The sequence below is a fragment of the Symphalangus syndactylus genome, chromosome 1 (genome assembly GCF_028878055.3).
Source record: "Symphalangus syndactylus isolate Jambi chromosome 1, NHGRI_mSymSyn1-v2.1_pri, whole genome shotgun sequence".
NCBI classification, from domain to species: Eukaryota; Metazoa; Chordata; class Mammalia; order Primates; family Hylobatidae; genus Symphalangus; species Symphalangus syndactylus.
Window position 1 is genome coordinate 122,980,258 of NC_072423.2, and position 22,945 is coordinate 123,003,202.

At 42.6% G+C, this 22,945-nt stretch overlaps 1 protein-coding gene across 3 annotated transcripts in view; it reads right to left on the reverse strand.

Moving 5' to 3' along the window:
- The window catches only part of CTDSPL (CTD small phosphatase like), a 132,013-nt gene that overhangs the window by 17,873 nt on the left and 91,195 nt on the right, over positions 1-22,945 (reverse strand). For all 3 annotated transcript variants that reach the window (XM_055283222.2, XM_055283226.2, XM_063612389.1), the window contains exons 2-4: positions 20,830-20,984; positions 9,533-9,565; positions 1,930-2,031 (exon numbers count right to left, since the gene is read on the reverse strand). In XM_055283222.2, coding sequence (XP_055139197.2) covers positions 1,930-2,031; positions 9,533-9,565; positions 20,830-20,984 — 290 coding nt within the window. The remainder of the gene's footprint in view (positions 1-1,929; positions 2,032-9,532; positions 9,566-20,829; positions 20,985-22,945) is intronic.

Consider the following 22,945-nt stretch of genomic DNA (forward strand, 5'->3'; position numbering starts at 1 on the left):
AATTGCACAACTAAAATCAGAATCATGCTAAAAAATAAAAGGAAAGACTGAAGGAAGAGCATTATGCTCCCAAGGCATTAGATTATAGAATCACATTCCACGGAGTATATTAAAAAGAGAAAAACCATTCCCCAGCTTACAGCAAGCACCGTCCTTACTCTCCTCTCTCCTGCTGGTATAAAGGACACTCTGCTACAGCTAGGGTTCTTCACTTGGGATCCATGAACGTATGCGTTGTACAAATGTACATTTTTGAAGGGAAGAGCGGTCATAGCTTTCAGATTCTCAAAGGACTTTGAAATGCCCAGAACTTTAAAAACCATAAAGAATATTCTGGTTGCAAATGTAGGCAGGCCAGAGGAGGGAAGAAATGAGGAAATGCCATTCACATTAGCTTGTGGCGTCAATGCTCTCCGAGCAGGTGCCAGAGACACTGGGGGCTACCAGGGCCTTGCCTTTGGAGCCAGGATCTCTCAGTAACATCGGGTGATCTGGCCAGTGTTGCCTACACTCCCATAGCTGCTTGGGAGGGAGTTCTCTATGCTGTGATGGCAACTGACCCCTGCTCTGAAGGGCTTTCCTTCACAGAGACTTGGAAAAGTCCTGAGCAACTTGCCCATAGGGGAGAAAGGGCTTCCAATGCTATCTAGAGTTAAGTTGGGACACAAGGTCACCATATCCTCTGGACCAACTATGGAAGGGGCTGGCTCTCAAGGGCTAGGGAATGAGGTGGTCCCTGCATGCCTCAGTGGCCAGAACAAGGCCATTGCTCACTGCTAGAGGTCAGTGTGGTCTCTTCTCCACTCTTCAAAGGACTCAAAGACAATTTTCTGGCTTTGTCCTACCAGAAAGGTCTCTGTTTAGTGAGAAGAACAAAGAAGGATGTTTCCGGTAGAAAGGTGTTTGGGCATATTTGACAGCTCTTCTGCTTCCTACAACTTGTAAGGAATGACTATGGTTCATGTGAGACACATGCCCCATCATGGATGGTGACCTTCATGTCTCTCAGTGAAGGGGAGTCCCAGGCTGGTGGGGTAAAGAGGAATGCAGTACAGTGATAGAGCAGTCCCATTACCAGAAATAACCCAAGGAAAACAAGACCAGAATCCTAAATACCTGCTTCTTCTCCCCAAAACACCAATCTCCTATTTCCAAACTTTTCATGCCTCTTTTAAACAATTTATTTCACGTCAAAAAAAAATGGTTAACTAACTCATTTCTTAACAGTGTCGCCACAGCTCTTCCTGCATGGAGGCTGTTTCTGCTGTTTTTCCAGCAGGAAGATGGAGATCAGGGAAGGTGACAGGAAGGAAGAGTGTCTGACCTCCACACCCTTCAGGAGGGAAGTCCTGAAGGTGGGTACTCATTTAGCTGTGAAGCTTGCAAAAAACCCAAGCCACTTCTTGTCATGAAGATGCTCAAATTAAATGGCTGAATCTGTTCAGATGCCCCGAAGTCTGGAAGTCTTCTTCAGAGTTGGACATCTTTCAAAAATCGATCTGGGAAAATCTCCACGATACCAGGTCATTTGACAGTTTCCAACAGAGCCTCCCCTCCCCCTCCCAATAAAACACATAGCACTCTGGTCATCTTGACAAATATAAACAGTGTCCTGGGGGCACTGAGTGCCTTGTGCCACCTGAAAAGTATTTCTGCAGGGGTTACAGTGTTGGAAAATGCAAACCTCCTAAGAATGAGGTCCCAGTTGATGTTGGTAGCTTAGTGTTTTCTTTCCAAACTAATTATGTTAATATTCAACTACTTTAGTTAATGTTCACCTGGGTTAATAAGCAGCTCCTGGGATTTCTACATGAAGAGTGAAGTCACACACTAACCACCATAAGCTTTCATCCTTTTTGTTTTCCCTTTTCCAATACAATTGTTATCAAATCACAAAGATCACGGATTTTTTTTTTTATGTCGATTTACCTTAAACGAACTGTGCACCAACGTTTCATCTAAATCAATGACCACACATTTCTTCCCATAGTCAAGCACCGTCACCTCTGGAAGAAGGTACTTAGCTGGTGGCTAAAGGGGAAAAATAAATCAATATTACCTTTATGTAAAAGACAAACCAATCAGTATTGTATTATACTACTTTCAAACATTTAAATGCCTGGTCAAGCATATAATGGACTTTTATTAAGAACAATAGGAATAAGTAGTTTGCAACTAAAGTTTTATCAAATACGGTGCCACGATCTGAATGACTACTATGAAGTCCTAGGCTTTGGAACCAGACAAACCTGGTTTCAATCATCAGCTCTGTCACTTTCTTCGTTGTAAATTGGGATAGTAATACCTACCATGAAAGGTTGTTGTTATCAGTTATAATGGCAGTAAAATGCCCAGCATTTTGCCTCGCACATATAGTGGTGGCTACAGTTATTATTAAAATGGATTACACAAGAATGAGTATTTAATTATAACAGGTACTGTCACAATGGAGGTCTGTTTCATGGGGTCATATTTTGCCTGAAATTCACTGTGGCACATAAGTAGATTTTAGAGCTATGTTGGAATCACAGAATTTTTTTTTTTTTTTTTTTTTTTAGTGACTGAGATTTTTAAAAAACTTGAAGATAAACTATAGGCCCACCAGTAAAATGCAGTCCAGAGTTACCCCCAACACTAGGAAACAGAAATAAGACTAATCCAGGTACAGTGCCACCTTGTGCCACCACACTGTGGTAGAATACTGAGCAAATGTGGTATTTTTACCCCTTGGATTCTCTGCCTCTGAAAGTTATACTTTAATCCACACATTGTGTGTTGACTGAACAATCTATTTATGTGTCTTAGTAGCAGGTGACTCAAATCTCGTGATAAAGAAGTCATAAAGAGTTAATAAAATGCTAGGTATCTTCAGCCAACCATAAAATGCTAGGTATCTTCGGCCAACCTCACTCGATTTAGAGGATTTATTTCTTTAGGCCTTGCCTCATTCTAGAAATGATCTGAAGTATTTTAGTCTACTTTGTGGCATATTCAATATCCAGTGTTAACTAATTACTTTTCTGAGCTGCAAAGAAGGTCAAACTCTCTTTAATATTTGATACAAAACAAAAGGAAATATCTATTCTGAGCCCCTGAAGAATGGACAATTTAGTTCATCAAATAAAACAAGAAAAAAATGAAATCAAGCTGTATTTCCTTTTACGTGGCTATTTCCTCTTTTTATTTTTTTGGTTCAAATTGAAAGTCAGTGATCAGAAGTTAATTTTGAACTTTAGCTGTTTCAATAGTAAATGTAACACCGGCAGTCAACAGGTTAGGTAAATTTGCAAGTACAGTGATCACCTTGGCAGAGAGAGACTGTCCAGGGTTGCCCAGGAAGAGGCTACGTGTGGAGACATAAGCATTTCTAACTCCATGTTTCTTCCTTTCCAACGTCATCCAGAAGAAAGAGCCTTTACGGCCTCCCATCTCTCTCAGCTGGAAGCAATCCTCCCTAATCCTGCAGCACTGTGACGGGATGTGGGGATGTGCCTTGGAGACAGGCACGGAATTCGAGGATCTAGAAAGGACTCTGTCCTCTATTACAGACCAGTGAGTCAGCAGGTTATTTTTACAAAATTAAATTTGCAAAAAGTTTTGTATCAAAAGGTGTTTTAAAAAGGCAGAGTGTGATGAGCTAAGTGAACATAGTAGAGAGAATGTGGGTCATTTTTGTTGTTTGGGACAGAGCAGAAAGCATGCTTGTGACCAGAATAAAATTTGTTTGAATTTTTATTACACAATTGTTTAATATAAAACACATTCTCATTGTAAAGATTATAGACACCTGAGAGTAAAACACAATCACTCTCTTTTCTATGTCTCCCTTTTGACATTAGTGTCTATCTAGTCCTTTTCCTATGCGTTTATAAACTACTAAAACGTTTTAACTTATTAATTTAGTTGTTAGTCTGGAAAATAAGGATCTAGAAATTCTAACCCTAGCATCTCTGAAAACATCAAAGATCTGCCAAAAGTGGTTCATTTTCCAAACCCAAGAATAAAGATTACTTTCTTAGCACAGTTAACCCACACTTTACAAGCATTCTTTAACAGTAAGTAAAACCCCTCATGGTGTAATCTAAGAGAGAAAAGTTAACAGTAAGTAAAACCCCTCATGGTATGATCTAAGAGAGAAAAGATGGAGAAGGGTGAGAAGGGTGAGACTCATATTAAGCAAGCAACTGATTTTAATTTGTGCTGCAGGGAACAAGGCCAAGTTGGGAGGCAACAGGCTAGGAGGTTCCATTAATCCTCTGCTGTTTCCTAAATGCACACAGCTTCCCTGAGAGCTTGGCTTTAGATTAATGCAAATTCTTCAGCCCATGGGTAAGAATTATTTGGGACAGCTGCGTCCTTGGAAATGTAAGGATGCTATATAATGACAATACACAGTGCTTTGTCACTTCAATTCATCTGTTCAGGTGATGCTTGAATCATTAACTAAGAAATGTCCTGAACCAAGTTTTCTCTGAAGTCTTTATAAAGCTGAAGAACAAGGGAAATACCAGTCACATCAAGAAAGGTCTTTCTTATACAAAATGACTTGCTCAAATGTACACAAAGAGCATTGCTGGGGGGTGGGTGGAGGAGGAAGGGACCATGGCTTGCCATCCACGGTTTGGGAATGGTATTCATTCCCGTTCCTTTCCTGGGAGTAAATCTGAAATTTCCTGTCCTTGGCAGAGAACTGGCAGCCATGAATAGTTAACACTAAGCTTATTTCCTCTTGGAGTGCCCACCCCACAAACTCTCATAAATCTTACAGATGTAGTACCTCTTCCTGGTACATTGGATTATTGTTTCCTTACTTAAGATTTCTCAGGCTTAAGGTCTGCACGTTGTGCTCCCCAAGCCCTCAGAGCTCCAAGTGGATGTCAGGGCCTAACGCAAGAGGGGAGCAAGAGGAACTCTAGACTGCTTTTAATTAGAATAGCTGTCCTGCTTGTATGTTCTTCATAATGTTTTCGTGGAAAGAAGTGTACTATTGCTGTATTAAAAGCCTTAGGCGAATAGCATAGAAACATAGCTGTTAGAAAACAAATCCTCTCCCCTTTCAGCATTTTTATGGCTCGGTTACACTGCCAGCCTCATGTTTGTAAGCATCTGTGTGCTGTGTAATTTAAGCAAAAGTGTGGGATTGGTAGGACTCAGGACACAGCCTCAGTGGCGTTCCTCACTGGGGCCAAGGCATTCGAGTGCTCACCTCAAATCATGACCACCCATACTTCAGCAGTTTCAAACTTTTGTTCCCTCTGCATCTTTTCCTTATCCTTCAATACCCGACGTTCACCAAATAGCCCATGAAGCTTCCCACTAAGGAAGGCCCTAAATCCTGGCCCATAGTTGGGAGACGAATGATACTAATGGTAAGGATAAAGATGTCATTTCCAATAGGTGTGCAAAACATGATTACTCAATAAATGGTGCTGGGACAACTGAGTAGCCACTTGGAAAGAAAGATAGTTTCCTACTTCATGCCTCACACCAACATACATTCCAAATGGATCAAAGATTTAAAGGTGTAATGGTGCAACTATTAAAAACTATTAAAATACTAGAAGAAAATATAAAATCAAGGAGCATAAAGGATGATATTAATATTTACTTATATAAAACCAAAACTTCCTTGTGGCCAAAATAATTATAAACAAACAAGGCCAAAAGATATTTCATACATTTGGGGAAAAGTATTAATTCCCTTAAAATTTAAAACGACAAGCAACACAGCATAAAAAACTAGAGGAAATGAATAGAGAAGAAGAAAGATAGCCAATGTACTTGTGAAAAGCTGTTCAAACTCATTGATAAAGAAATGCAAATCAAAGTAATAAACTGATACCAATCTTTGTTTTGTTTTGTTTTGTTTTTGAGACAGGGTCTGGCTCTGTAGCCCAGGCTGGAGTGCAGTGGTGCCATCTCAGCTCACTGCAACCTCTGCCTACCGGGCTCAAGTGATCTTCCCAAGTAGCTGGGACTACAGGCATGTACTACCATGCCCGATTAATTTTTTTTTTTTTTTTTTTGAGACTGAGTTTTGCTCTTGTTGCCCAGGCTGGAGTGCAATGGTGCGATCCTGGCTCACCACAACCTCTGCCTCTTGGGTTCAAGTGATTCTCCTGCCTCAGCCTCCCGAGGTAGCTGGGATTAAAGGCATGCACCACCACACCCAGCTAATTTTATATCTATATCTATATCTATATCTATATCTATATCTATATATATATTTTTTTTTGGAGACAGAGTTTTGCTCTTGTTGCCCAGACTGGAGTGCAATGGCGTGATTTCAGCACACCGCAACCTTCACCTCCCGGGTTCAAGCGATTATCCTGCCTCAGCCTCCCGAGTAGCTGGGAGCCACCACACCCGCCTAATTTTGTATTTTTAGTAGAAATGGGGTTTCTCCAAGTTAGTCAGGCTGGTCTCAAACTCCCGACCTTAGGTGATCCGCCAACCTCGGCCTCCCAAAGTGTGGGATTCCAGGTGTGGGCCACCGCGCCCAGCCTGATTTTGTATTTTCAGTAGAGATGGGGTTTCTTCATGTTGGTCAGGCTGGTCTGGAACTCCTGATCTCAGGTGATCCACCCGCCTCGGCCTCGGTGGGATTACAGGCGTGAGCCACCGCGCCCGGCCACCATGCCTAGTTAATTTTGTGTATATTTCATAGAGATGGGGTTTCACCATGTTGCCCAGGCTGGTCGCGAACTCCTGAGCTGAAGCCATCTGCCCTCCTCGGCCTCTCCAAGTGCTTGGGTTATAGGCGTGAGCCACTGCGCCTGGCCTGATACTATTCTTTATTTTCAGATTAGCAAAGACTGAAACATTTGATAATCATTTTCCGTAAGGGTATGAGGCACTCTCATAGATACTTCATGAGAATGTAAATTAGCATAAGCTTTTGGAGGACAATTTGGCTTTAATGTACCAATACTGTAAAATATATCCTTTGACCTAGCATTTCCACAAATAGAAACTGATCACAAAGAACTATCACACAAGTCCATAAGCACACAGAAAAGAGGATATTTTTAAGAGAAATATTTGTAATAGCACAGAAGTGGAAACAAAGTAAATGCCATCAATGAAATATAAAACAATGAGGCAGATATATACCTACTAATATTTGGAAAGATGTTCAAGGCATCTTGTTAGAAAGTAACAAGCAATTTGCAGAATGGCGAATACAACACAACTTCATTTATATAAATATGTTTGTGTTTGTCTGGAAAACTTCTGAAAGGATAAATGACATATATTAAAAGTGGTACTACCTAGAAGGCAGTAGGATTACACTGAGAGATATTTTCTTTTTGCTTTAATCTTTCAACTTCATGTATGTATGTATGTATGTATGTATGTATTCCCACAGGTGTTAATCCCAAATCCTTCAATATTTAAAAATTAACCATGAGCTTGAATTATTGTTTAGTAAAAAATTAAAAGACCAAACCTACACATACAAACAGAGCAACATGCGAATGAAAAAAGAGGGGTGAGGTGACAGGCACAGATAGGGACCCCAGCTGCAGCTGCTCTGGTCACCACAGGCTTAGAGGATTCTTTACCTTCAGGGCCTGAAGAAAGCTTTCAGGAGGTTGTGGGAACTGGTTTGGAGGCTCAGCACAAGCCCAGATTTCTGGTCCTATGTATGGCACCCTAAGCTCTCAGGGCTCCCAGTACTGACCAGGTCCCCCTGAGGTCCAGAAAGGCCAGGACCATGCTGCTTATGTAACCTGGGGCCTTTTCAGGTAGATGCAGATTTTGCAGGGGCTCCCAAGACTTGATTCCAGGGCTGAGCTGGCCTCGGATGGACTTGGGATCAGCCCTATATGCTAAGCAGTCAGTGGAAATCACACTGTGCCCACTAGTGGAAATGCTTTTCTGCAGGTCATCATTCAAAAGTGCAAGTTCCTTTAGCTCAGCTGTTTCTTTGGGCAAGATAGTTCATAGGTTCACATGGCATGACCCAACATCTCACATGTAGGACACAGTCAGCAGTTTATTGATCTATCACTAGGATCAGTTACATAAGGAATTTTCTTCTTGTTTATCTTATTCCAGAATTCTATAAATGGCTGAGTCTAGATTTGTGGGAAAAAGGTCCGTTTCTTCAGTGGGGTTTTTATACTGACAAGTGCTTTTGTTCTGCACTTAACTTTGCACGTGGCTGCCAATTAGCTTTAAGAAAAAAACAGTAATAGTGATATTGAAGGTGGAAGGAGAGATGCTACCTGCCATCCTTTAATGTAGGTACCTTTTCAGGAAAAAAAAAATGTCAAAAACTACTTTGTATAAAGGTTAAAGAGTCTTCTGCTATTAACTCTGCTGAGCATCTCCCTCAAACTCTGGATAAAAAGTTGTGCTGCTAGGTCAATCTTTTTGATCAAAGCCAGTTTTCTCAACAAAACCCAATCCTCAGGCACATGGGCAAAGTCAGAATCACTACACAGACTCTTGCAACTCATTAGTCAATGAAGAGTTAGAGTTTTGAGAAAAATGAAATTACAGTAAACTTTCTGGGCAATTTGTGACATGTACTACCATAGCCTTTGGAGTCAACCTGTACACGTGAAATCCATCTACTCCTTTCTGTGTAAGATTGCTGTGTCTATTGGATGTTCCCAGAACACATTTGAATCAAGTAATCGGAATCTGATCATCTTTACAGATTAAAAAATTAATTTATAGACACATTTTGAAACCTAAATCCTTCTCTAAGGACATAAGACTATTTGAAAGGTCTTGTTTGATACAGGCATCTCGACTATAAGTTTCTTTTGGGAGTCGGTCTTCAGTTTACTTCCTGCTGACTGGCCTCAGGCTGGGTGGGTCTGCTGGCAGAGCAGGAGGAAGAGAAGGGACAGCCAGGACAGCGGATGGCTGAGGGGTGGCTGGTGCAGGACTGTGCTGGGGTGGAACAAATTTCAGAGATGACAACAGAAGTGGGGGTGGCCTCAGGGAGAGCCCAGCCGGGGCAGAGTTGCAGCACAGCAGGCCTGTGGGATGGGTCCTGCAAGTCCAGAGAATATAGTTAGGGTGACTTCTCTGATCTCGGAGCTACAGCCATGCTACCACTGATAAGTTAGAAACGGTTCGGTCACCTGGGACGTAGGCTTGGTGAGCCCAGTTCCACTGGGACTGAACCTGCTGCAAAGAACTGTGTCTGGGCAAAACAATGTTCCCGCCAATCTATGGAGTTGAGGCTAAGATGGTGGGGTGTGGGTGAGGCCTCTGAGCAACTTCAGCTTGTTCAGCTTGGAGGTCCTTCCCAGAGCGAAAGGAAAAATGAGAATTAGGTTAATGGAGCTGGCTGCCCTGCTGTTCCTGAGAAAGGAAACTGTCTCTGTACAGAACTTCCTGCTCACAGTTTAAAATGCAGCTTCAGTTTTCTTTTTAACAGAACAGAGCTGTTTATACCACATGATAAACTCAACATAAGCAATAACATTAAAAAAACCCTTTATATCAGTAGGCCCAAAGCCACAAGATTTTATGACTGTTTGAATAAATAAAATTAGATAAATATACATACACTTGGTATGGGAATGACCTGCCTCTGGTCACCCTGAGGAAAAAGAAAAAAAAATCATTGTCAGGTTTGAAGAGAAGATCATATTCTCAAAAGAAACTTCAAAGCCCTCTCGAGCACAGCAGCTGCATGATCTGCCATTCTCTGTACCTTGGTGGTGTTTAATGAACAGGAGGAACCTGAAAATTTTCCACAGTTAAGGCATGAGACTCCTTCTGTCTCTCAGACACCTGCTCTCCTAACAAGCCAGGCTGGGCTCCTGAGCCTCACAAACCATTTTGTGTATTTAAATAGCACCTCCCTTACTCCCAGGAATTCAATCCTTAATTAAAAAACAAAAATAAAAACTCATACTTTAATCCTTGATTCCCTCTAAAAACTGTTTGTTTTTTCTCTTAAGCAAGTTTTTCCCTAAAAAGACTACGTCAATATCATATGCAGGGAATGGGAGACATGTTCACCAGATTACAATGACCCCCTGGTCATTCCAGGAGCTCCCCAGGGGAAGACTGGAGAGAGGGGACAAGGCAAGGTACAAGAAGTTCCTTCCCAGGCAACAGACAAGGGGATAGCTTTCTCCTTTAAGGGAAACACAACCTGTATTCACAGCCTCAATTATTCCTCAGCCCCAAATGCCAGCCATTCCAAACCTAATTGATGGAAACACTTCATTATAGCATTGTTAAGAAATGCTAATAAAAAACAGTTTATTTCCACTGAGCATTTCCAGTTTCTGTTTCTTCTTTTTTAGATGGCCTAATAAGGCGATGCACTGCTTCATGCGTTGTACACTGAAGGATTTGTGAAAAGATATGTCCATTTTTATTAAGAGGGTTACAGTGATAATGAGGTCTCACGTGAAGGGGCCAAACCTGATGGCTGGCAATGGCAGCTGCCTGGCACCTTTCTGAGCTCTGTTTTGACACTAAGAACCATTTAGCGACTTCTTGATTATCTCCAACCCCTAGTCATCACCTCTGCAGCACAAGAGCAAGTATCATTTCCTCTTGAGATGATCTCCACGGTTCCTTCCTTTTTCAGATTTCCGGCTTGTCTTAAGGATTTTAAGCTTCCTTCTGACATCACTCAAGGCAGAGCTATGCTGCTCTCCAACAGACAATGCAATCAAATAAATCAAACTTTTCAATAACTTCCACAGATAAATTCATTTCAGAAGCTCTTAAAGGAGTTATAAGCTCTTAGGAATAATACGGGGACTCAAGAGTAGGTCACTGCCCCTACAGACATACTTGGCGGAGGACATACTTTTAAAAAAACTTTTATTTTAGGTTCAGGGGTACATGTGCAGGTTTGTTATACAGGTAAATTGCATGTCATGGGGGTTTAGTGCACAGATTATTTCGTCACCCAGGTAATACACATTGTACCCAAGAGATAGTCTTTTCATCCTCACCCTCCTCCTAACCTCCACCCTCAAGTAGGCCCCAGTGTCTGTTGTTCCCTTTGTTGTCCGTGAGTATTCAGTGTTTAGCTCCCACTTATAAGTGAGAACGTGCGGTATTTGGTTTTCTGTTCCTGCATTAGTTTGCTTAGATTAATGGCCTCCAGCTCCATCCATGTTGCTGCAAATGACATGACTTCTTTTTTACGGCTGCATAGTATTTGGTGGAGGAGATTTTAATCAGAAGCTCACAGCCTGTTTGGGTCTCCTTATTTTTATTTTATTTTACTTTACAGATGGGGTCTTGCTCTGTCACCCAGGCTGGAATGCAGCGGTGTGATGATGGCTCACTGCAGCCTCAAACTCCTGGCTCAAGCCATCCTCCTGCCTCAGCCTCCTGAGTAGCAGGGACTATAGGTGTGTGCTGCCATACCTGGCTGGGTCACTTCAGAGTAGGGTTTCTCAACCTCAGCACTAGTGACATTCTGGGCTGGATAACTCTGTTGTGAGGGATGTCCAATTTGTTGCAGGATGTTTAACAGCATCCCTGGCCTCTACTCACTAGATGTCAGCAGACACTCTCTCCCCCTCTAGTGACAATCAGTCTTCAGCTCTGCTCTAGTAGGAGAGTGCAGACAGCCCCTGCACACAGGTGCACCTTCAGAACACACTTTCAATGAGATGAGCACATCAATGATGCGCGAGATCACAATGCATCTGAAGGGCCTGACAAAATGCCCACTATGAGCAAGCAAAGGTGCTGATCTAGAAGGATATTTGGGCTTGAAAATTACCCTAGAAGCTTACATGTATGTATGCGTGTGTATACAGCATGAGGTATGCATATATTTGTGAGTGTCCAGCAATCCGTTTTATGCTGTCCTTGCCCTTAAAGGTCCTCCATGGTCTTTGCCATTGGGGTGCTGACTCCTCCTAGCCTCTGGAGGCTTCTGGTCTGTAGGTCCAGGTTGTGGCTGTGATGGTGGCAGTGGCTGCTAACCCAGGCCACTGCTGCAGAAGCAGCTGGAAAAGGCCGGGCGCGGTGGCTCATGCCTGTAATCCCAGCACTTTGGGAGGCCAAGGCGGTTGGATCACAAGGTCAGGAGATAGAGACCATCCTGGCTAACACGGTGAAACCCTGTCTCTACTAAAAATACAAAAAATTAGCCGGGCGTGGTGGCGGGCGCCTGTAGTCCCAGCTACTGGGGAGGCTGAGGCAGGAGAATGGCATCAATCCGGGAGGCAGAGCTTGCAGTGAGCGGAGATCCCGCCACTGCACTCCAGCCTGGGTGACAGAGCGAGACTCTATCTCAAAAAAAAAAAAAAAAAAAAAAAAAGAAGCAGCTGGAAACTCAAAGGCTCCAAATCCTCATTTCTCCAGGGCAAAAGTAAATATGCAGGGTGGATGGAACCCTAGAGGTCATCTGTCCCATTCTGTCCATGGCCTTCCTTCTTCCTCTGGCAGAAGAATTCAGTCTTCCTGGCTGAATTCTGAGAGACATAGATACTTAAGGACTCAGCAGTAGAAATGGGCCTGGAATCTGCTTCCACACCTAATAGGCCTGGGCTTTGTGTTCCGAATGTCTTCAGCAAGCGGGGTGCAAGAGGTAGAGGGTCCTCCTCTGGGAATTCGCTGCCCCACTCTGACAGGGCTCTTTCTCTGGCGTCTGGTCTCCCGGATTGACTAGTCAAGTGTTATGGAAATGACGTATCACCCCACTTTGGATTACTAAATTAACTCAAAGTTAACATAATTCTTTAAAAAGCCATCTTGAAAAATGTTAATAGAAGGAAGTTCATGAATGAACAGTAAGTCCAAGTGAGCTCAGCTCTGCTGGAGAAACTGCCTCTAAAGGCCTCTATTTCCTGATAGATACGGCTGAGTACTCCAGGAAAGCTTCCAGGGCTGCCATGCCATTTCCTCATATCATTTTACAAAGATACCAAGCTGTCTTCCTTATTTTCTTTCTAAAAATTTCTCAGTCCTTCTTTGACATTTTTTGTCCCAGAGGATCTTAAGCCTTTCTATCAAGAAACAGCACACACATTTCTCATAAACATAAGAAATCAAAATCTGTTATGATTTGAATCAACTTTGGTGGAGTCTTTTGGGTTTTCTATGTAAACAGTCATGTCATCTGCAAATAAGACTAACTTTGTATCTTTTCCATGTTTATACCAATTGTCTCATTTTCTTGGCTTATTCCATTAGCCAGAACCTACCATTGATTTTCCTGTGTTGTTTGCTGTTTATTTTTAGAAGATAGCTTTTTATCGTGTATAGTTTTCTTCTTTGGCAGCATTGTTGATTTTATATATAAAGATTTATGGGCTACTATACAGTTCATGTATTAGACCATTTGTCATAAAGTGCCTCTATTTATCCTGTTTAATGGTTTTGAATTTGAATTCTGCTTTATCTGATATTAACATTGCCACTCTTGCTTTCTGTTTGATCTGCCTTGTATATTTTGCCCATTTCTTTATTTTCCACCTTCCTTTATCTGTATATGTTATGTCAGAAACTGTCACCTACTGTAATTGTCATTAGCACTGTCCACCAAAGAATTCCAGTTTTCTTTCTGAATATGTGGGAGGATTACACTTCCATTTCCCTTGAACTTAGATGCAGTCATGTGACTTACTTTAGCCAATAAAATGTAAGTTGAAATGAGGCATGTTTTTCTGAGTTTTCTGAGTGAAAACTTTAAGAGCCAATGTGATTTATCACATTTCCTTTGTCCTGCTGTGACAGTCATGGAAGCAAAGAGATGGGGCGTAGGCACATGAATGAGGATAAGATGGTTATACTGTCCAGTATGGTAGCTACTAGTCACGTGTGGCTACTAAGCACACAAAATGTCACTGGTCCAAATTAAGATGTGCTGTTAAGTATAAAATACACATCAGATTTTGAAGGATTAGTAAGGTAAAAAGAATATAAATTGTCTCACTAATATTTTTTCTATTGATTACATATTGAGATAATATTTTGGATATAGTGATTAAATAAAATGTTTTTAAAATTAATTTCACTTGTTTTAAAAATATTTTCATTAATGTGGCTACTGGAAAAAATTAAATTATACATGTGACTCGCATTATATTTCTGTTGGATAGTGCCACAGAACAAAAGGCTCAGCCTCAGCCAACCCATTATAAAGAAGTAGCATGAGTGAAAAGTAGACTTTTATTGTTTAAACCTCTGAGGTTTTGAGGTTGTTACTAAAGCATAAACAAACCCATAATGACTAGTGTATCTACTCATGGGTCATTCCTCCCTTGCCCTGATTTTGTTGAGAGTAGGAATATGCTGGGCTAATATTCCTCCCCTGTTGCTTTGGATAGCCATGTGACAAATGGCTATACCCAATTGGTTTGACTAATTCAACTGTACGCTATTTCCAAGAATATACCTGTCATCAGATAGAAATGATTTTGGCAGTAAGTAAAAGAAATCTGCCAGGCACTGTGTCAGGCCAATAAGACATAAGCAGAAGTCTCCTGGGTTTTTCTGTGAAAGCATCTTTCCACAAAAGGGACTGACAAGGCCAGTGCCACCCCTTCCTATCTTCTTCCTTTAAATGTGGATATGATATCTGAAGCTTGTGACTTTGAGATCATAAATAGCAAGCATGAGGATGAAGGCAAACATACCAAGGATAGGGGAGCAGAAAGACAGAAGAACAGACTCTCGATGGCATCATCAGAAAGCCAAACCCCAGCAACTACCTGACTCAGGCTTTTTATGTGAGAAAAATAATCCCCTATTTGTCTAAGCTATTATTTGTCAGCTTTCTTCCTTTTCTTTCTTCCTCACTTTCTCTCTCTCTCTCTTTTAATTCCCTCTTTCTCTCTGTTTCTTTTTTTCTTTCTTTCAAGACAGGATCTTGCTCTAGCACCCAGGCTGGAGGGCAGTGGAGCGATTAAGGCTCACTGCAGCCTCAACCTCCAGACCTCAAGTGATCCTCCTGCCTCGGCCTGTCAAAGTGCAGGGATTATAGGCATTAGCCACCGTGCCCAGCAGTTTTCTTTTACTTACTGACAAAAATCATTCCTATTTGATGACAGGTATATTCTTGGAAATATCATACAGCTGAATTTGTCAAACCAATCTGATGTAGTCTTGGTCTTTGTTAGAAGAATCTAGTTCATCAAACTAGGTTTTATGCCTATTATTTATGTTATGTTTGCTATTTATTATCTGTTATTTGTTCTTTTTCCCTTTCCTTCATTTTGATGGCTTGTTCAATTTGTTTATTTCTCCTTTACTCCCTCTGTGAATTTTAAAGATCTATTTTCTAATTGTGCCACTTGTTACAGTTCTATTATTAGTTCTATTCCTAATAATCATATTTATTTCTACATTGCTTTTTGAGACAGGGTCTTGCTCTGTCACCCAGGCTGGAGGGCAATGGTGCGATCATGGCTCACTGCAGCCTCGACCTCCTGGGTTCAAGCAATTCTCCAACTTCAGCCTCCAGAGTAGCTGGACTATAAGTGCACACCTCCACACCTAGCTGATTTTTTTTTTTTTTTTTGTAGAGATGGGGGTTCCCCTATGTTGCCCAGGCTGGTCTCAAACTTCTGGGCTGAAGTGATCCTCCTGCCTTAGCCTCCCAAAGTGCTGGGATTACAGGAATGAGTCACTGCACCGCGCCTATTTCTAACTTTTTTTTTTTTTTTTTTTTTTTTTTGAGACTGAGTCTTGCTCTGTCGCCCAGGCTGTAGTACAGTGGCGTGATCTCGGCTCAATGCAAGCTCCGCCTCCTGGGTTCACACCATTCTCCTGCCTCAGCCTCCCAAGTAGCTGAGACTACAGGCGCCTGCCACCATGCCCGGCTAATTTTTTGTATTTTTTAGTAGAGATGGGGTTTCACTGTGTTAGCCAGGATGGTCTAGATCTCCTGCCCTCGTGATCTGCCCACCTCGGCCTCCCAAAGTGCTGGGATTACGGGAATAAGCCACTGCACCCAGCCCATTTCTAACATTTTTAATAATTATATCATAACTGAGTATCAATTTCACCCATATTTTTATTTTTTGTTCCCTCTCTGAATCATTACATATCTAAGAAACTTTTGTCTGAATAGATAAATGATATCTCGGTCACATACAGAATTTTTTTTTTTTTTTTATTAATTTTTTTGCACACAAAAACAATAAACATTTTCTAAAAATACATACAAACAAAAAGATGCGTATCAAACATATTAGGAAGGTTGCACATGGGAAGTCGGGGAATAAAAATGGGGGGTGGGAGTTAAAATAAATGAGAGAGGGACTTTATGTGGATCAGTGATAATAACTCAATCCTCTATTTGACAAAGAAGAGGGAGAAGGAAGAGGAAGAGAAAGAAAGTGGCATAAAGGATCAGAAAGGGAGGAAAATAGAAAAAATTAGAGTATGACTCCAGGGTAGACCTGTTTTGTTGTCACTGAGTTGGTTGGTTGGTTTGTCTGTTGTATTTTTCATGTTTTGTCAAGTTGGCCAGACTGGTCTCGAACTCCTAGCCCGAAGTGATCAACCCGCCTCGCCCCCCAGAGTGCCGGGACCACAGGCGTGAGCCACCACGACCAGCCCCTACATTGCTTCTGGCCTCCGTGGTAGACCTCCCAGACGGGGCGGCCAGGCAGAGACGCTCCTCACTTCTTCCCAGACGATAGGTGGCCGGGCAGAGGCGCTCCTCACTTCCCAGACGATGGGTGGCCGGGCAGAGGCGCTCCTCACTTCCCAGACGATGGGTGGCCGGGCAGAGGCGCTCCTCACTTCTTCCCGGACGGGGCGGCCGGGCAGAGGCGCTCCTCACTTCCCATACGGGGTGGCCGGGCAGAGGCGCTCCTCACTTCCCAGACGGGGCAGCCGGGCAGAGACGCTCCCCACCTCCCAGACGGGGCGGCGGCCAGGCAGGGGCTGCAATCCCAGCACCCTGGTAGGCCAAGGCAGGCGGCTGGGCGGCGGAGGCTGCCGCGAGGCCAGACCACGCCACCGCACTCCAGCCCGGGTAACACCGAGCACTGGGTGAGCGAGACTCCGTCTGCAGTCCCAGCACCTCGGGAGGCTGAGGCGGGCAGAGCACTCGGCGTCAGGAGCTGGCGACCAGCGTGGCCAAGATGGCGAACGCGTGCCTGCAGCCAAAGGAGAAAAGGCAGGCAGCGGTGGCGCGCGCTGGCAGTCCCAGGTAGTCTGCGGCGCGGGCAGCAGGGAGCTGAGTAGATTGCAGCCTGGGCCACAGAGGGAAAGGGAAGAAGAGAAAGAAAGAAAGAAAGAAAAGAAAGAAAAGAAAGAAAAGAAAGAAGGAAGGAAGGAAGGAAGGAAGGAAGGAAGGAAGGAAGGAAGGAAGGAAGGAAGGAAAGAAAGAAAGAAAGAAAGAAAGAAAGAAAGAAAGAAAGAAAGAAAGAAAGAAAGAAAGAAAAGAAAAGAAAAGAAAGAGAAAGAAAGAAAGAAAGAGGGAGGGAGGACATACAGAATTTTTGGTTTCCATTTTTTTCTCTCAGTAGCCTATAAACATTTTTTCATAGTCTTCTGGCTTTTAGTGTTGCTGATGAGAAGTCTGATACTAATATAATTGTTTTCCTTGAAAATAACTTATTCTAGTAGCTTGTAAGACTTTCTCTTTGTCCTTAAACTTCAGAATTTCAACAGATAAATCTAGGCATGTGCTCCTCTACTAATCCTGCTGTTGACTTGGTAAGCTCCTTCAATCCACAGATTCAAGCTTTGTTTTCAGCTCAAGAAAATTTTCTTCTACTACTTTTTCTTTTTGGAACTCTTAACATTTGCATGTTCCATCTCCTAGATGCCTGCTGTTCTCTCTCACAATTACCATCTCTGTGTTTCTGGTCTGAATTGTAAGGTATTTCTTCTTCCACTTGCTTTTCCAGAACATGAATTCAGTTCCCAGCAGTGACCATTCTCCTTCTGTTTGTTTACTGAATTTTTATATTTAGAAATCATGAGTTTTTAAGTTCCAAATGTTACTTTTGTACGCATAATTCATTTCCTGAGTTGTCCATTAAACTTCTCTTCCATCTCTTCCATTAGTTTTACCTCAGTGGGAGTCTCATTACAGTTTTTTCAACTTGGACTTTCTCAGTGGAGGCTGCATTTTTCTTTGCTTGCACCAGGTCGTGTGTCCCCTTAGTGTCTGTGCAGGTCAGTCTATGAGGCTCTCTGGGAAGTGGCAAATGAGGGAGTACTGCAAGGCCCAGCAAAGAGTGCTGTTTTCATGGCCCAGCAGAGCCCAAGTTAACAAACCTCAGAGACGAAGAAAGCCCCTATACTACTGGCTCCTCCAAGGCCCAAGCACTGGAAGCAACCCAGCTCATCAGGGCAGCCCCTCCAAGGACCACACACGTTGTGTGGGCAGTGCGAGCCCTTTCCAAGGCGATCCGCCAGCTCCTTCTGGCTAGTTGACCTCATAGGACTATACATTCAAGTGTTTGTCGAAGGACTCAGGGAGAGGTAAGCATTTTCCTCCGCTGGTGGTTCCCTGCTTCTTACTGAGTACCAGAGAGAATAAGTCCTGTACCTGCTCTCTACCCTGAAGGTGTCAGGAAAACTGGGGGCCTTAATGCACTTTCCAGGCTCCACAAGCAGGCCCACCTGGGTTTATCCTGGGAGGGAATTTTCACAGTCAGAGCCCTGTGGTCAGGCTGTCATCTTCCCAGAATTCCCTTCTATACATCCACAGGTGGTTTTAAAATAATTTTTTAAATCATAAAAGTAATTTAAGTTGATTTTATGAAAACTGAGGGAAGTATAGAGGGAAGGAGAAAATCCTAGCTATAATTCCACCAGTGTGAGCGATAGGAGATAACCTCTTCATATTTCGGCATCCGTCCTTCTAGTCTTATAAATGCTTGTGCGTGTATGTGTGTGACAGAACAAGAGAGACACTCTATCCATTTATTTATATCAGCAATATTTACGACATATCATTTTGAAGGGCTGTATGCTATTTGATTGCATAGTTATTCTATAGTTTTTTTAACCAACTGCCTATTGTTGAACATCGGGTTGCTTATAATTTTTCAGTACTATAATCTATGCTGGATGGTACCTCATGGTTAAATCTTTGCACATTCATAATTATGTCCATAAAGGAGAACTGCCTGCATCAACAAATAGGGATATTTTTAAGGCTTTAAGGTGATATTGCCAAATTTTCCTCCAGAAAGGTGTCATCAATTAACATTGTTACCAGCAACTTATTTACATTCTATATCCTCCCTCCTACCACTCCATGCTAAAACCAAATATTGTGTTTAAAAATATCTTTGATAAGTAGAAAGCTGGAAAATGGTCTCTCATTATTTAGTTTGCATTTCTTCCATTACTAAACATGTTAAATATTTTTCATGTATTTATATGTGCAACATTTTTCTTATTTTTTCGTATGTTTGACCACATGAAAACCTTCAGCCTAATTCCTATGCTTCTACACTCCAAGCCTGTGAGACAAACCAGGCAACAGTAGTGTTCTCAGCCTTGCAGAAGCAATGTGGCTACTGCCACTGTCCACAGCCACTCCTGGTCTATGATATCAACAAGACTGAACCATCTTTATTTCTTATTTTGTGAATTATCTGTTTGTGTCCTTTGCTCATGTTATTTGGAACATAAAGTTTTATGACTTTTGTGTCCTCAAATGTCAACTATCTTCATGATGAATAATCTTCTTTCAGTGATTTTTCCTGAAATTCCATTTTGACTGAGATTAATATTGTAACCCTTGTTTTCTTTTAATTTATACTTGTATGAGGTCTCTTTGCTCATCCTTATTCCTTATACATATATATATATATATATATATATTTTTTTTTTTTTTTGAGATGGAGTTTCACTCTTGTTACTCAGGCTGGAGCGCAGTGGCATGATCTTGGCTCACTGCAACCTTCGTCTCCCGGGTTCATGCGATTCTCCAGCCTCAGCCTCCCGAGTAGCTGGGATTACAGGTGCCCACCACCACGCCTGGCTAATTTTTGTATTTTTACTAGAGAAGAGATTTCGCCATGTTGGCCAGGCTGGTCTCTAACTCCTGACCTCAGGTGATCTGCCCGCCTTGGCCTCCCAAAGTGCTGGGATTACAAGCGTGAGCCACTGTGCCCGGTACTTTTAACTGTTCTGAGTAACTTTGTTTCAGATCTGTGTTAGACAGCATGTGGGTAGATTTTGGTTTTTGACCTATTGTGACAATCTGACATATTTTATTTGATACATACAAAAGAATATATAACACGTTTGTTATTAAACAAGGTAGTTAAACTCAATTATTTTATTGCTAGCTCTTCTCTATGTCTGTTTCTCTTTTTATCTATTTGTGAGTCTGCTACTGGTTGTTTAACTGTTTCATGCATTCAACTTCCCAAGAGAGAATGTTATAAAAATGTGAAGTGACTCATGTAACTCCCATCAAATATAACCCTTAGTTGCTAAATGAGATATCCTTGATCAAAAAAGGTTACTTTTCTTGGTAATTTCAAATCTTTAAGTAAATGGCTGTACACATACTATCACATATGCTTTTCTTTTTGTTTTTTGTTTTTGAGACATAGTTTCGCTCTTATTGCCCAGGCTAGAGTGCAATGGCGGGATCTTGGCTCACTGCAACCTCCGCCTCCCAGGTTCAAGCGATTCTCCTGCCTCAGCCTCCCTAGTAGCTGGGATTACAGGCGCCTGCCACCATGCCCAGCTAATTTTTTGTATTTTTAGTAGAGACAGGGTTTCACTATGTTGGCCAGGCTGGTCTCGGACTCCTGACCTCAGTGCTGATATTACAGACGTGAGCCACCATGCCTGGCTCTGCATATTCTTATTAAGGATATTCATCAAGCATGGCACAGAGATGCCGCTGCTGCAGTTTTATGGAGGGCACAGTTCCTCACCAGTACTGACCTTCTGAAGCCCACCATTCTCCTCCACCAGTGGCGGAAGCACACTGGGGCTGCTGGGTGGAGGGGCCTCCACATTGTAATCACGGAAGCAGCAGAAGAAGGAGCTAAGGATGCTGCGGCTCCTCTGCTTCTTTAAGCTGACGTTGCACTGGGAAGCTGGAAACAGAAACAGAGCACACTGTGGCCAACTGCAGCATGTACTGATAGTTGTAATATAATGCAAAAATCTGAGTGTGCAGTTGTCCCCCAGATCCCAGATTCCAGCCCTGAGGGCCTGCTCAGCAGAAGAAGATGAGGGGCTCCTGGAAGTTACTCTAAAGAACTGTGAATCCAATGTGAGAATCCCTGGAGCCAGCTAGTTGATAGTGTCCAATCCCTCTGGCTGGACAGGATCCCTTTGACCTCAGCCCAGCAGGGGCTTCTTGCTTATTAACTGACCCACCCACAGGGTCAGTCCCCATCTGCATTCCTGAACCTAGCAGATGAAGTATTTCCACCCTGCACCAAGCACTACTTCAAAACAAACATCTTTTCAGGCACAAATCAGACTTGACACTCCCTGGGAAGCATGTCTCCATTATGGATACCAACAAAGAATCACTTTGAATTTAGGTTCTTGGACATCCCCTGTTCACTATGGAAATGACTAACTTCGTGGGTTAAGAAATGAGATATGTAAAGGCACAAAAGAACCGCCTGCATAAACTCGCCAAGAGTTTGTCAAGATGTTGGTGGGGGCCTGGATCCACAGAGCTTAGGGCTGAAGGCTTCCATTACACTTAAAAAACATAAACAGCAGGAGATGTTGGATGGAGAACACATGTTCCTGCCCAAGTAGGGCCAGCCAGGGCAAAGCCCATCTTCATGAGATCCAGGGCAATACTGTGCCCTGGCCTGTTCTGAACTAAGGCACTGGAGGGAGTGACACATCCTTTCTGTTTATCCAAGGCTCATGACAAGCTGCCACAAGTCAGGAATAAAAGGTGAAAATTAATGTAGATGAAACACACCCCTCAGGGGAGGACTGACAATTTTGAGGGGCAGGAGTATTTGCCTGGGAATGCAGCCGGGACTGTCCCACCACATGCCATGCCTGGGCGGATCAGTGGTGCTGAGAAGAGGCCGCAGGCAAGGGACCATGCTTAGGATTAATGGAAAAATCGCCAAAGCAGGAAATGATTTAAGTCCACATGATAACTGTTGGAGCTTATCTCTTCTCCCAAAAAGCAATTCTGGCACAATTCCTCTTTTTGTGCACTTACGAGTGATTTGTGTAACACCTAGTTCCTCCCAAGAGATCACAAAACCTTTGCTGAATGTTTTGGGGGTACTCTTCTGCCAGCAGCAAAACTAAGTGCATTCAGATGGAAATTCTGAAAAGGGACTGAAAAGCTGTTATTCCAGCAACTCCACAGATATGAATGGTTTCTACCCTGGGTTTGGGCAAATGGCCCAGTAAGTATGAATTTAAGATCCGCACTTACTAAAGATGAGCTTCAGAACCACAAATCTCTGAGAAAGCTGGCTGTTTTTATCTTCCTCAAGCATCCTTGGGTGCATGTCATAGAGTACCAACCATCTCATTTCAGGCATCTCATTTCAAAGGCAGGTCAGGCCAGACCAGGCCATTGGGACCGCCAGGCATGCGGGCCGCCTAAGTGGCAGTGTAGGAAGAGATAATAATCACTGTTTACCAAGGGCCAGCCCTGTAGGTCCCAATAGTTCACAAACCTCATCTCGCATACTCCTAAGGAGATAGGTATTACTGCTTCCACCTTACTGCTGAGAAAATACAGCTATTGAGAAAATACAGCAGGATTGTGTCGGTTCCTTTGCCAGATTCAAACCCAAGTGGGCCTGTTTCCAAAGTGTGTGATTTCCCCATGCGCCATGCTGAACACAATCTTGAAACAATTTAAGTTAGATTAAGAAGGTGGAACATGCCAAATAGGGAGAGAAAAGCATTGCAATAAACTTGTATTTAATATAAATGATTTGTTAAACCATTTCATTGTTACTCTGGGTGTTTTATTTTTATGCCACACTCAGATAATTTAGTCAGGGGAAGAAAAAAAATCTTTTCCCTGGCTGATAGCACATTCCTCTGCAAGTAAACA